The 15,979-nt window shown below is 40.3% G+C and overlaps 1 protein-coding gene across 1 annotated transcript in view; it reads left to right on the forward strand.

The window, feature by feature from the left end:
- The window catches only part of LOC307038823 (uncharacterized protein), a gene marked incomplete at its 5' end in the record, with an annotated part of 75,075 nt that extends 63,638 nt beyond the window's left edge, over nt 1-11,437 (forward strand). The window contains 11 exons of the mRNA XM_079680500.1: nt 6,832-7,010; nt 7,598-7,691; nt 7,773-8,008; nt 8,226-8,340; nt 8,742-8,859; nt 8,940-9,031; nt 9,464-9,581; nt 9,679-9,780; nt 9,882-10,055; nt 10,522-10,698; nt 10,950-11,437. Coding sequence (XP_079536626.1) covers nt 6,832-7,010; nt 7,598-7,691; nt 7,773-8,008; nt 8,226-8,340; nt 8,742-8,859; nt 8,940-9,031; nt 9,464-9,581; nt 9,679-9,780; nt 9,882-10,055; nt 10,522-10,697 — 1,404 coding nt within the window. The 3' untranslated portion in view covers nt 10,698; nt 10,950-11,437. The remainder of the gene's footprint in view (nt 1-6,831; nt 7,011-7,597; nt 7,692-7,772; nt 8,009-8,225; nt 8,341-8,741; nt 8,860-8,939; nt 9,032-9,463; nt 9,582-9,678; nt 9,781-9,881; nt 10,056-10,521; nt 10,699-10,949) is intronic.
- Between the last annotated feature and the right edge of the window lie 4,542 nt (nt 11,438-15,979).

Here is a 15,979-nt window from a genome sequence, read left to right on the forward strand (position 1 = left end):
GGAGCCGTGCTGGAGCTGCTTAGTCCGTCCTTTGGGGCTCTGTGCGGGGCTACAGAGAGGTGGTTTTCCCGGTCCCTCTCCTGGAGGTATGAAATAACCTGAGCTCCATGTGAGGGAGCCGTGCTGGAGCTGCTTAGTCCGTCCTTTGGGGCTCTGTGAGGGGCTAAAAAGAGGTGTTTTTCCCGGTTTATTTTAATGTAAGTCTGACATGAGCAGAGTGTGCATGTGAGGGAGCCGTGCTGGAGCTGCTTAGTCCGTCCTTTGGGGCTCTGTGAGGGGCTAAAAAGAGGTGTTTTTCCCGGTCTATTTTAATGTAAGTCTGACATGAGCAGAGTGTGCATGTGAGGGAGCCGTGCTGGAGCTGCTTAGTCCGTCCTTTGGGGCTCTGTGAGGGGCTAAAAAGAGGTGTTTTTCCCGGTCTATTTTAATGTAAGTCTGACATGAGCAGAGTGTGCATGTGAGGGAGCCGTGCTGGAGCTGCTTAGTCCGTCCTTTGGGGCTCTGTGAGGGGCTAAAAAGATGTGTTTTTCCCGGTCTATTTTAATGGAAGACTGACATGAGCAGAGTGTGCATGCTTTGAAACTAATCCACCCACGCTTAGCATGCTATTTTAGGGTATAAATCGTACCTTGTCACCATGCATGTAGCTGCATTTAAAAAAAGCTTACAGCACCGGGTATTCCCAGGTGGTCTCCCATCCAAGCACTGACACGGCCCGACCCTGCATTACTATGGGTCTCTGAAACAATCTGACTTTTACCACACTGTGAGCAGGGTTTAATCCGATTTTCAGCACTCTTTCCCCCGCAGAAACTAGTTTAAATCACCGTGGTCACCATGGTGGGGATTTAGGAATGTACCTGTATGTGGTGCGGAGCTTCCCTGCACTTTAAATCCATTGATTTGCCCTGTTTTTGTTGTATTTTTTACTATTAATGCACTGTGCTCCCTGGGACGACGCGCCCTCCTGTGGGGACACATGAGAACTGCACTCAAATAACTTTGTGCTTTTTAAACAGTTTAACATATTTTTTTCCACATTTAAAAACCGCTTTCTGCCCTGGAAATCATTTCTAATCATTATTACCGTTATGGAGGGGCTGCAGGAACACTTTCCCCGCCTTGCAAACATTTATTCCTGGTTAAAATAATCAATTTGTTCCGCCTGCTTTCCGTCAGCACCTCTGCGGCTGTCGGATTAACACAGATGAATGCACTTTTAACACTCACGCAGCCAGAATTCCTGCTCTTTTCCTGGGTTACAAAGTGAGGTGACGCAGCCTGTCCTCTGAGTCTCCCCGCCTCTCAGAGACTTATTTCTGGGAGAAAAAAAGCCATGTGCTCCGCCCCCTGGATCTCTGCATGTGTGTGTGCCTGTGAGTCTCTGGCTACTGTCCACATGCCCGCATTATGAGGCACTATTTTCGGATACATTTTCTCATTTTCACCACTTTTCATGTTTTTATTATGTATATTGTTATATTATTATTATTGTATATATGTATACTGTGTATACTGTTTTTGTATAAATCATGTGATTATTAAATAAATAATAAAACATGAATATAACCTTGAAGGTTCCCAGGGGCAAATACAGTGCCAGGTGTCAGACTATTTAAACAATGTTTACCCAGGATTCAGACACCTTCCCTGGCTTGTAAAATGCGGTGATGCGCCCTGGAGGTATCAGACTATTTTAAACAACTTTTCCCCGCCTTTCAAACACTTTTTCCTGGGTTATAGCCTGTCATTTTGCACGATATCATTTAACATTGACCCTCTCCTGAAAATGGACATATTCTGTGCATTTCCAGGAAATGTTCAATGTTAAATTATATCCTGCAAAATGACAGGCTACAACTCTCTTCCAGACGTTTAAAAACACTTTCCCCGACCATTTAAACATTATTTCTGGCTTGTAAAGTGCGGTGATGAGCCCTGACAGTATCAGACTATTTAAAGGGTTACCAGGAGCATGAGAATATCCTCCACAGAAGGGGTGGTGGTGCCGTGAATAAGGCCGAATATGGATGCCGATGTGCGGACGGTAAAGCACCGCAAAATCCACCCCCTTTAGGGTAACCAGGGGCATGAAGTTCTGTAGGGTGTGAACATCTGGGTTTAGTCCGTGGGGGAGTGCTTAAGTCCGGGAGTCCGGGGACTCACGGTGTGCAAGGTTATGGAGGTGCCCATGTCAGGGACACATGCTGGAGGTCTGTGGTCCGTCCTTTGGGGGTCTTGGAGGGGCCACAGAGAGGAGATTTCCCCGGTCTCTGTCCTGGATGAGTGAAATAAACAGAGTCTCCATTTCAGGGACACATGCTGGAGGTCTCTCTCCCGAGAGTGGACGTCCATTGCCTGTAAATAGGTCTAACATTAGGTCTGTCCCTTTGGCTAACCGCACCACTGTCGGTCGTCTCCCGAGAGTGGACGTCCATTGCCTGTAAATAAGGCTAACATTAGGTCTCTCACTTTGGCTAACCGCACCACTGTCTGTCGTCTCCCGAGAGTGGACATCCATTGCCCCTAAATAGGGTTAGGGTAATGTTGTGAATCGAGTGGCCCATGGAAGTGGTGGGGTTGTGTTATGGGCAGGCGTATGTTATGGATGATGAACACATGCCACTCGATTCACAACATTACCCTAACCCTAACCCTAACCCTAATCCTAACAGCCTGTCCTCCTACAAAAAACGACCAAATAGGTCGATTGTTTAAGCAGTGTTGATCACAATATTACGACCCATAGCCACGTAGCTTTCCTCCTATTCATTTCTAGCAGCAGTTTATTACGACCTTTTGTCACGTTTTGTCAAGATCGTAATCCCGTGAACTTTAACCTTGCGCATCAATAAAAGTGCGACGAGCCAAGAAGATGAAGATGAAGAAGAAGATGAAGAAGAAGACGAATTGTTAAAGAGCGTCAGAGCTGTACAATTGGTAAATCTGATTTCTGTATTTCATTTGATTTGTTTACGCTTTTAATTAATCCTGTCGTTTTTCTACAAATCATGTTTAACCACGATATTTCAGTTTTACGTTTTAGGGCTGGCCCGTGGAATAGGCAGTATAGGCGAATGCTTGTTGTTAGCAATAGCATGGCTGTAAAGGTTAGCGCTTAGCTTAGCGCTTAGCTTATATGCGCTAACGGATATGTATTGCAATATAAGAAGGTTTGTCTACAACAAGTTGGAGGGAGAGTTTTCTCCTTCGCACAAAAGGAGCTAAAATCTTGCCTAAAAACAAAACCCTTGGTAGCACGTGACATAACACATAACAATGGCAAAAGTATGTATATTCAGCTAACCAGACCAGGACATGATATGACCGTAAACAATGCGAAAGGAAATGGCATTTTAATAATAATAATAATAATAGTTGACATTTACATGGCGCTTTTCATAATGCACACACTTTTTTTCTTCTAAATGTCACCTAACATGTTGCATTAATGATAGTTAGGGTAAGTTCAACACTTGAATATCATCGGGTCATAGTTGTTTTACTACTTTAAACATTCGCTAATTCAACTTAAGTTTTGTGAAAGCATCACATCTAGTTAAAAAGAGAAATATATTTCCCTGTAATTACTGATTTACCTGGGACTTGATTGATTTTGGTGCCTGTAGTTTTATTTTGGCAAATGCTTATTTATGAAGCAACAATTAAATTACATGGTAGCACAACTAATCTGAGTTCATCGGTTTGGTTTTTTTCAAGTCATCTATCAATTCAATTATTTTAAGTAGCCTTTTATCATAAAAAAATCCACGGTTCTTTTCAGAGCTATATTCCTCTTCCTACTCTCTTTCACCCCTCTCGTTTTCTTTCTTTTCTTTTGTTTTTCTCCCTCCCTGTATGTCAGTTCATCATTTGTTTGTTGTTGCCCTTTTTATCCTCACTTAAAAATGGCATCCAAGCAACTGAATGAATGGCTAGAGATAGGGAATGCCCTCGCAGATGAGTTGGCAAATAAGGCAAGTACAACATTATCCAAATATGTATTATAACTAGGGCCGGGACTCGATTAAAAAAAATAATCTAATTAATTACAGGCTTTGTAATTAATTAATCGCAATTAATCGCATTTTTAATCACATATAAATATTTGACCTGAGAACAGTGAGAAGCAATTTTTTTCACATGGATTTTAGTATACCATTGAATAATGACTGAATACATAAGCTTAAGCAACAAAACATTGTTTATTTTTTTCAAGGTGCTACTTAACCAAGACCAACAGAAAAGTGCAATTTTTGCCATAAAGTGTAGCAATAGCATATTTAGGAATATAGTACATTTCAGAGATTCAGGTAGCCTATAGGTAGGTAGACCTTCTGTAAACTATAACACTTTGTTTTTTAAGTAAAATACAATACTTTCAAGTACATTCAGAACATTGGAAACCCTGACTATTAGAAAACATCTCTCTGTTGCTTCAGAGGCCATAACAGACTTTGTTGATTTACCAACAGTTGATTTAAAAAATCTAAAAAATGTCAGTCCAACTCTCTCAATAACCTTGGCCAAAACAATAAACAGTTCAACATAAAGTGCCAGTTGCACCAACAACACAATAAATAGTTCAACATAAAGTGTACTGTACCATTTAAAATAAAATAAAAAAGTGCCAGTGATTGACCTCAATCCCTCCTATTCTTCCAATATCCTGATGAAAAATAAAATCTCTCTGTTGCATAGGCCACTGTTTGATCAACGCGAATTGGGTGTGGGTCCTTGTACTCCGAGTCGGGCTAACGTCCACGCTAGCTTCCACGCTAGCTGCTATAGGTTTTGCATTGAGGTGATACTTGAGGCTTGATGTGATGCGGTGATATGCAAATTCCTTTTTGCATAATTTGCAAACAACCGTGCTCTTATTGACGCTTCCATCCGTCCGTTTTTTAAAACAAAATGTCCAATCCACGGGGCCAACCAAAGCGGTCTCATCAGCTTCTTCGTTCGACTATTGTTCACTGTGGTTTGTTGTTGTCTGAAGTCATGAACGTGAGTTGGTGCTCCAGTATAATCGGTACCCCTGAAACTCATCCAGTGAGAAACGTTCCGCGGTGCAAAAATAAGTGCGATTAAAATGCGTAAATTTTTTTAACGCGTTAATGTTTGTGTAATTAATTAATCTTAATTAAAGTCCCGGCCCTAATTATAACATTTACTCAAATGATAAAAGAAACACACATTACAAAGATGTGTGTGCAACAATTAAGGGAAATATATATTCTCTTTTATATATTTATATATTAAGATACCAAAGAAACCAAAGAAACCAAAGAAACCGAAGATACCGAAGATACCAAAGAAAATAACGCAAGGATCAAATGTTTCCTGGAGGGAGAGGGACCTGGATGGGAACATTATAGCCCAACATTGGAATAAGAATCGATCTGGTCTGTAAAATATAATCTAGTTCTAGTGTTTCATTAAGTTTGAATGTCGTTGGTCGGTCCTCAATAATGTTTCCTATATCATCGTACTTTGTTTATGCAGTTAAACTTTCCAGCTCTCAGGAGTCCCCAGAGGTCGAGGAGACACATGAGATTCCTCTACAGGTCCCAATTCTTGGTATGCACAATGAATTCTTAAATTATCCTTCAATTGAAATGTAGGTAATTGTTTGTAATATGTAATAGCTTTGTTCATGATACATTGTAAAGTGAAAAGCCATGTATGGAATATCTTTTTTTAATTAAACTAAATTCCATGATTTGTTTTATATTTTGTTATTTTAGATCAACATCTTCAGACACTGAGAAACCTGATGGGTTCTCTCACTGTCCCTGCATCATCAGAAGAAACACCCACTGCATCAACATGGACCCAAAGACAGTTGAAACGTGAACAAAAATTCAGAGCTGCAATGCCAGAGCTCCTTAATTTGAAATTGGCTGCAGAGATTGTCACTACACGTTCCTGTCTCCAATGCAAAACTGCTGATGCTGTGGTCCGGTGCTTGGACTGTGTTCCACCAGGAACTCCCTTTCTTTGTCCGGCATGTGACCCTATTATCCATGGTAAACATGTCTTCCATGACAGGGAAGCCATGTTTGATGGGTTTTACAGACCTATTCCTCCCACATCCTTAGTGGTTGTGGATGAAAATGGCCAATATGGACTCTGTGAACAAGGTGGGTTCAAATAATGTATTACATATTCCCTTACCATGGTTTCCTAATGTGCACTACATATACAGCGGCATCATTTTCACCATGTCGGAAATTTGCTTTAACTGTTAAAATGTCTCAATTTGTATTGACTACATGTCCTAACATGTCCTAACATGTCCTAACATGTGTCTGCTTCCAATTCCTCCACCATCCCAAATCTGCTTCTGTGGTCCAAGCCAAGATTTCACCATCATCCCAGGAAAGCAGACCGTGTTGGTGACTATCAATGGTTTGTTGCCACCAGAAGACGATCAAGCAGAAATACAGGATTACTATTATACTTTTGTCCTACATTGCATAGATAGCTGTCCAATTGCACATTTATATTTTTTCCCAGGTCCATACAACGTTCGTCTGCCTTCTGTGTGCTGTCCAATTTGTTCCGCTAAATGGTCCCCGAGCATAGGTGACTTGCTGGGATACAAATACTGGCCAGCAACCGACAACTGCAAAACTATTTTTAAGTTTGATGTGTTCACATCATTCGAGCAAATGAAATTGGCAAGCCCAGCATTATCCCAGCAAGTATTTATAAAAATGCTTGAACATCGATCGTTTTCCACAGGAAGGGTAAGAATAAAATGTGGTTTTCAAGATTTTTGAATACCAAACTTTTAATTAACCAAATGAATACCATTCTTGTTTCCAGACAGGCAGAATCTGTAGCGATACCTTCCAAAGAGTCTTTCGGGAGTTTGCCTTCTGTAATTACAGACAAGAAGATCTGTGCCTGGTGGAGCCCTTTAAATGCCCAGCATGCACACCTGACATACTGGCTATTGCTGTAGATGGCAATAGAAAGCATTATCGCTTCAAGAAGTCCAGAGGGTCAGTGAAATCATATTCTCATTTTAGTTGTTGTTTTATTGACTAAGCTGAATGTCTTTGCTGAAATGTTTAACTTTCCCCAACTCTGCCCTTTCTTTTTCCAAAGTTTGTAGACCATCAGAAAACAATAGTTGGTTTGAAATTACACATAATTATATCAATCCAATTCATAAACATTATTGTAGGCCTATATGACGCCTGTAAAGTTAACTCAACTTTAAAATGTTAAATGGTTGACGTTAGTTGGATATGTTGGAGCTAAGAACCAGTTTTGGATATAATCGCTTCATGAAAAATGTATTAAATTGCCCAGGAACCTTTTTCTATGCCTTCCTCTGCCCTATTCCATGCCCATCAATATAAAGGATGTACTTTTATTTTTACCTTTTTACAAGAAGTCAGTAAACTTTTCACTGATGTTAAATAATGGTGACAAAAGACTTTACACAGAATTACAGATCAAATTCACAAAGACCTTTTCCACATTTATGAAAAATTGATGGCAAAAGCAAATTGGCCATATTAAATAGAGGACACAATCAAACTTATGATAATGTTGTTTACAATTTCTTTCTCGAATTTTGCAGGACAGATGAACCGTCTCTATTTGATGGACTGTTCATTGCCCAGGACAGTAAAGTGTCTGCCTTTGTCGACAAAATCAGGAGCCAGATGACGATTGTAAGAATCTATTAAATCCCCTAACCCTTTATTTATTTTTCTTAGCACAGGGTTAAATGTAACAGATTGTGTCTATTTCAGAAAAGTGGTTGTGATGTTTGTGGACCGGCAACATTCACAGCTTGCAGAGAAACCTCACACAATTCCAGGGCCAAGGTGGATGAGGAAGGCCTGCAAATAGCTCTGTGCAGACATGGCATCTTGCTACAAGGCCTAAATCACTACCGTGTTGAAATATATGCCTACCCAATGTTCCTGCAGAAGGAGCTGGCTGAAGTTGCGAATGCAACATTCTTTTGTATGGATGTTGCCTGCAGGTACTTATAACTATTGCAAAATTGGAAGTGTTTGTGGGAAACGTGTTATCTATTTAATTCTTGCACATCCAGTAGATGTAAAGCAAAAAAAGCATTCATTTGGATAAATGCTGATGTTGGTTACAAGGATTGTACTGGTAATTTTAAGGACCTGGTTTATCTTTTTACTATTCTGCCATCATGCAACTGGAAAAGCTAATCGATTTTGTCATTACAGGTACTGGCCTTATTTGGAGAAGATGGCAGCAAAGTTGCCTGAGCTCCAACCACTTACAGAGATGAAACCTTTTCTCTCTGTAATGCACGCCAAGGCCCACACAGGCAAATGCGAGGTACAGTATGCAAGTTAAACATTTGTGTCACTAGATTCAAATGTTTTAGAAATTGTAGTGCACATAAGAATATCATGTAGTATATTCTATTCAAGCTAGTGGAATAATTGTAATAGTTACAAATGTTGACAAAATTGCTACAAAACAAACTGTCACAAGGATAGGCTTCCAAAACCCATTATGTTTATTTTAGTAAATATATTCACACTGTAGAAATAATGAATGAACAGAGCTTCAAATAACTGCAGTTGTGACATTGTAGTTCAAAGCATAATTCAATCTCAGAACATTTTAACTTTCTGAAATTGCTCCTGACACTGATGTTAACTAAAGATGTACAGTACAAGATATTATAATATTGAACTAAATATATAGATCTCATTGTTTATGATTCTGAGCAGGTGAAGTGGGGTGGCAGAAGCCAGGAAGGTGCTGGAAATACTGTCGGCGAGGAAGTGGAACAGGTTAACAGCTTCCTCTCAAGGGCAGCTCTGACAACAAAATACATGATCAAATCAGGTTGGTAGAGGAAAACAAATAGTTTTAAGTAGTGCCACATTGTAAAGCTCATATGAATTTTCATGTTTTTGTGTTTACAGCTAGAGCAGATATGATAACCGTGCTGGCTATGCAATGGAACCACAGGAAGGTGGAGAATCTCCACAAGACACTCTCAAAGAGATTTTTCAAAGTAAGACGTCCATGCTGCATTTCAAAATGTACATTAAGAATATCTTAGTTTCTTGTTGTAGTAATTTAACACCATCCTTAGCTACATGTTGTTGAATTGAATGTATTCTGCAATCATTTCATTATGATGGTTCTGCCATGGCACACTGTTCTGCCAAGAGAGTCTCTGTTCTGTTTGTTTGTAATAAAGCACTATAGGTTGATTCATCTGCATTTCTGTATAATAATAATAATAATAATAATAATGTTAATCCTGCTTGATCTTGAAATAAAAGGGACACTAAGGTGATACTTGCCAACCTTGAAGAGAAGGTGTTTAGCATTTCATGTTGTTGTCTGGTCAGTTAATGTGCATAAAGGAATTCAGTAAAAAACAACCTTCTCAACCAACTGGAACGCATATTCACTTTTTCCTTTTAAACATTCTAACCAGACTACACAGAGAGCACAAACTGAAGTGGACAATCTTGAGAGTCTCAAGCAAGAGCTGAACATCTCCCTGGAGGACACGGAGCAGTGGGTGTTGGAGGTCAAGCAATGGGCAGCCACTGGTATGTTATAGGATCACTGTGGTATAGATTTGGTTCCATATTTCCAAACATTTGGCTTCATGTTTTATGATTATACCTTGTTGTTTCTGTTTTCAAGAGAAACATGGAGCCCAGAGTAGCCAGGAGGAGCTCCAGAGAGAAATAGATGAAATGATTTATTCCCTCCGAAGAAAGAAACACGACCTCTATCGACAAAATTGTATTTATTATTACGTTATCTAGAAACAATATTTGTTTCTTGTTGTTGTTATTGTTTGTATTATTAATATTAGTTTATTTGTATTTTGTTTTACTTTACAGACAGCAACCAAACAAGGCAACGCAAATGGAGAAGACTGACAGAGCTCAAGAAGAAACTCAGAGAGAGGATACTGCAGTACAACACCATTGATGCCTGTTCAGAGAAAATTGACACAGAAGCAGCATGCGGTCTGTCTGAGGATGTCATTCTGCCCTGGGAGGCGCAAGGAGATGGTAAGAAACAACTTGTTTTTGTTTGCCCTAGATATTCCATAAATTCAGTTGTAGTACTAGAATACAATCACCAATGTAACAAAGAGCTGTCAACATAGGTGTCACAAATCATAATGATCACAACAAATAATTTTGAAATAATTATATTGAAAGGTCTGTATGATGTTGCCCTATCAAGTCTTAATAGTCTAGTCTCACTGGGACAGGCGCATCTATGGAAGCAGTAAAACCCTTCCTGACCACCCTGAACTGCATACTAATGTTGAATCTCAAGACATACTGAGTGTAATTCTGCCAACATAGACAGAATTGAACAAATTCAGCAAGCGGCGAGGTTGAATTCTTTTTTTACCAGATTTTAAGGTTTTGGTCAATTTAAGTTAAAAAGATTGAATACAAACTGATATTATTTGTTTTATTAGCCTTACCATTGTGGTTGTTATATTTAGTGTTTTTTCCATTATAGTGGTGAACCTGCGCACAAAGAGGCGACTTTTTGACCAGGTTATGCTGGTCAGGCGTATGGAAGAGGAGAAAGTCATCATTGTGAAGGAGATGACCCAGCATTGTCAAAATCTGAGGCAGGCACTGGACAAACTGGACCACCTCCTTCATCAGACAAAAGACGACATCAGGAACTAAAGTATGTTCCACAAATACCGATTTATAACATTTGCCACTGCCCACCTCCCAGTGTCAAATGTCTATCACTGAATAGCATCTGTAATGATTGCATTTTTTCTGAATCACAAATCTTTTTAGCTAATATATAGCCTCGGGGTTAAACATTAAAATTGCTTATATGGAACCAACATCAATGCTAATTAAAAGTTGCCTTACATTGCCTTATCATTTTGCCTTACATTGCCTTGTCATTTTGTCTTTTTATTTTAGTTTCTCCAAGCGATATAACAGAAGAGGGATACAGGGGACTGCACTGCTGTATTTTACACCATCAATATCTTCTGGAGCAGAAACTAAGCAGAGTCACCAGCACCTACAGCTGTATTGGCACGGACTCGTCTTTTCTCATGATGGAGGAAGACATTGAAGACGGTAATGAGGACGAGAAAACAGGACGGTGATGAGGACGGTGATGAGGACAACGAATAGGACGGTGATGAGGACAACGAACAGGACGGTGATGAGGACGGTGATGAGGACAACGAACAGGACGGTGATGAGGACGGTGATGAGGACAACGAACAGGACGGTGATGAGGACAACGAACAGGACGGTGATGAGGACGGTGATGAGGACAACGAACAGGACGGTGATGAGGACAACGAACAGGACGGTGATGAGGACGGTGATGAGGACAACTAACAGGACGGTGATGAGGACAACAAACAGGACAACGAACAGGACTTAACAAGTCTATCGTGTTGTATGCATGTGAACGTATTAAAACGAGTATTACGATTGAATGGCTTGTTTATTACCTTTTTTTTTATATGATCCTGCTTTGCATTTACTATGTCTGGTATTCAACTAAATGCCATTAGCAGTTATCAGTCACCTTCAGATCCGAGTTACCTCGAGGGCCGGAGGTTCCCCACCCCTGGTATAAGGTTTTGGTGATCACCCTTATTATCATCATGTCATTTAATCATGATCTGTTTAATTAGCCAATGCTTACATCCAAAGAATGTGTCTAGACTTTACTCCTACAGACACACACTAACAATAAAAATGGAGCTAAGTAATACACTCACCAGCCACTTAATTAGGTACACCTTGCTAGGATGGGTTGGACCCCCATCTGCTTGCAGAACTGCATTAAGTCTTCATGGCATAGATTAAACAAGGTACTGGAAGCATTCCTCAGAGATTTTGCTCAATATTGACCTGATCGCATCACGCAGTTGCTGCAGATTTGTCGGCTGTACATCCATGACGCAAATCTCTGGTTCACCACATCCCAATGGTGCACTGTAGGATTTGGATCTGATGACTGTGGACTGTGACATTTGAGTAAAATTCATTGTCATGTTCAAGAAATCAGTTGGAGAATATTTGAGCTTTGTGACACGGTGAGTTATCCTGCTGGAAGTAGCCATCAGAAGATTGGTACACTGTTGTCATAAAGGCATGGACATGGTCAGCACAACCCGGTATCACGGCAAGACGTGAACATGTGACGATTTACCATGATGGGAGACGTGAAGCTGTCACAATTTCGTCCCTTCAAACGTGACAATTACACAGTATTGTTAACGTGGCCCAACCAGTGGAGATATACCCGGAAATGCCAAGCAAATGCTACCCCAACAGTCGGTTGTTATTATTATCAATATTAATATAATAATGATTTAACTTGTAATAGACACACTCGATTTCGCCAATTTTCTTGTTGCCCCAGCTGGTCGGCACCTCTTTTAGCAGAAACAAAGGCTACATTCATTTATTAAATCGATGTGTGTGGATGTGGAATTAACGGACGTGACGTTGCGCGATTGCGTTACCAGGCAACAGCTTCGGTTCATGTTCATTTATAAACTCTTCAACTCGAACCGTAGTTATATTTTAAAACATTTTAGAAAGCCTCACGAAATACTTTAATGTACATTTTAATTTAAATGTGAGGGAATGTGTGTATAGCAAAATACATCCGTCAAAAACAATACCGGAAACAGACGTAGGCAAGATCCTCAGCTCGGTGATTCATGGTTTAGCCGCAATGCACGTTGGGAAATGGTGTTTATGCGATGTGAAATCCGAAAACATTTAAAAAAAAAAAAAAATACTTTATTCCGAGTTTGCTTGCTTTTCTCTTTGGAGCTAATCACATTACGGCATTGTAATACACAGTTCGGCTGCATTACATATTACATATCTGCCGTAGTTCTCTATTTATAGAGCCCTGCTGAGAAGACTTCTAGACAAACAGGAAGAACTGCCGCCAAAACTGAAAAAGTGACGTGGATCATAAATATATCAGCCATTTAACAACATCTTAGATTTATTTTCACACAATACGTCTCCTTGCAATATCAACAGTAATTCGGCTGACTTTTATATTTGATCCAATTGGTAGATAGGCAGTATTTACACCATAACGGTGCACAGCTGATAGACGGGCACCTAGTGGTTAAAGCGCGTTATTTAATTTTATTATTATTATTAACTAACAGAATAAGAGACCTGACAGGTGTTAAAAGTTATATGACAGATTATCCTGTTAAACAGCAGTATAATAAGTGTTGACTCATTTCCAGCTGCCAGCAGCAGCAGCAGCAGAGAGAACATGATGATGATGACTCTCATTTCATTTCATTTCAAACCTTTATTTATACCAGTGGCGTTTTCTCCTGGAGGCCAAGGGAAGCCAGGCTTCCCCTGTTTTTTCGGATTGTAGTTATAATTTTAATAAATAAATAAAAACACTTCTTTGTTGTGTGTTGCTGCCGGCCCGTCTCTCCCCCATTCTCATTGAGTATTTTACAAAGAGTGAAACAGCGCCCCTCTAGATGTTATGGTGAAACAGTAGATTGCACTCTCTGTTGCGAGAGGAGGCCAGCCGAAATTTGCTTCCCTTGGTGAAAAAAAAATGGAGGGATTGACCAATCAGATGAGGCACACGTCATGCCCCTGCCAACCTGTGATTGGTCAGGGCCATGCCAAGGGAAGCCAGAGGCGGCTGGCTTCCCTTGCCTCGCAATCCAATCAAATCGCATCAATTTAGTGGTGCAGTGACGCGTCCCAAAAAGCAGAAGTAAGCTGCGCTCGGTTTCCCTCGACAAAATAGCAATGGGATTTCTCCATAGGATTTTGGAAAATAGCTCGAAAAAAGGTCAGTGGAAAACGAACCTGTTATGTAAATGCACGTTTTGTTCAGTCGGATAATGTCTACCCTACTTTTATAATTTTCGAATCATAAATCTAATCGATAGAAGATAGATAACGTCACTGCACCACTCTCACCGCCGTTAGAAAGTAGCAAGCAACTAAAGCAAGTGCAATTATGGAGGGTGGAGATTCGGAGTATTTAATCGAAAATAATTGAACTAAACTTCCGCTGCAGCAGCAACAACAAATACAATCTGATGACAGGCCAATGCCCAAACTGGAGCTGTGTACAGCGAGGAACAAAAGAGTGAACCGGACGTAAAACGTTAAAGGTCTCCTGATTTAGTTTGTGAATGAATGCTTATTAAAGTTTCGGCTGGAGAGTGCGTGCGGACCTGTCGGTCAGATAACAGGCGTGAGTAAGTCCTGCATCTGTATGATACAAATGTGTGTGAAATGATACCGGGCGCTGTAATCACTCATCTGGTTACGTTATTACATTGACCACCACACCCCCACCCCAAAAGAAAGGACGTATTGTTGGCTTCCCCTAATTTTTTCCCCACGCCACGCTACTGATTTATACAGGTGTATCCCATTGAGATCATTGATCTCTTTTTCAAGGGAGACCTGCTCAAGTAGGTTCCACATGAAACATAAAAACATAAACAGAACAACAAAAGGACATCATACAGCATCATTTACATAACTATCCACATAAACAGGTACCAATAGCTTCCGATTGAGTAGCATCCAACCGAGCTTTAAAAACATTTAGTGGCACCAGATTGCTCAGTTTCCATTTAATTTGCAGACTATTCCAAGACAGAGGAGCTGCGCATCTAAAAGCTGTCTTCCCTAAGACAGTCCTAGCAGTTGGCACATTTAATAAAACCACAGCATTAAGTAGCCACTTACAATTTTCCGTGAGATCAGGGAGCAGATATAAGATGGAAGTTTCCCTAACATGGATTTGTATATAAAAATGTACCAGTGACTGAGCCTCCGTACAGTTAGTGAAAGCAAACCAGCTCTTGCATACAGGGTACAGTGATGGGTTAATGCTTTAGAGTTTGTCACAAATCTTAGTTCACTGTGATACGCAGCATCTAACTTGACCAGGCAATTGGCAGGTGCATTCATATAAATCAAATCACCATAGCAGGTCAAAGGTCACAGTGACTAGCCTTTTCCTGGCCTCAAGCAGAGAAACAGGACTTGTTCCTGTAGAAGAAACCTAGCCTAACCCTCAGCTTTTTAAGCAGGTTATTGACATGAAGTTTAGAAATGTGAGACAATCATCAAGCCAGATACCAAGGACTCTGAGAAGACGTGAGCTCCTGATCCCCTTTAATCTCCACTGACAGTCTCTTGTGAAGGCCTTATAACTGTATCACAATGGATATTACTGAGTTTGCATAGAACCAAACGTGTTCACGTGTGAACGTGAACATTAATAGAATATCACCTCCCATCTTCAGAGCAATCTGACTATTATAACATTAGCGTTAAGAAAGCTTAATTAAATATCTGCCACAACATAAGTAACTGGATCAAAGTAACAGTACAGTCCGCGGCATCACATCATAATGTATCATATATTTCCTTATCTGAGTCAGCTGAGCCGTATCTGGCCGTCCAACACTTACAGTGTCACATACTGTATGCAGAAGTATTATTTTAAGCAACACATTAGGAAAACACTCGAGTCAAATGTAATTAAAGTCAGATCGTGTCTTAGACGGGGCATATCATAAACCTGTTAATGTACGCATTCAAACACTTTTTCTTGTACCAGCTGTATTCACCTTGCAGGTGCAGCTATGTGGCTTTTATCCTGGATAAAGTGTTTGAGTCATGGATGTTTAAAGTTTAACGTCTTCATATTTGTCTAATTATATAGTTGACTTTTCATTCAGGAAGTATGACGCTGCGCTGTCAGTGCGCTTCTCCATGTTTGTGATTGGTCGAATGCTCCAAATACTACCCCTTTTATGTGAACGCGCACCTAACTAGATAGGACACGGCTGGCTTGAACGATCCACTTGATAACCCGTGTCGTAGTGCCGTTTAGCGAGAGGGCGTATGTTTTGGATTAGGCCAACCGGCTAACTCAAACATATCCAGGTTAGGTT

This window comes from Notothenia rossii, assembly GCF_949606895.1.
Source record: "Notothenia rossii genome assembly, chromosome: 5".
NCBI classification, from domain to species: domain Eukaryota; kingdom Metazoa; phylum Chordata; class Actinopteri; order Perciformes; family Nototheniidae; genus Notothenia; species Notothenia rossii.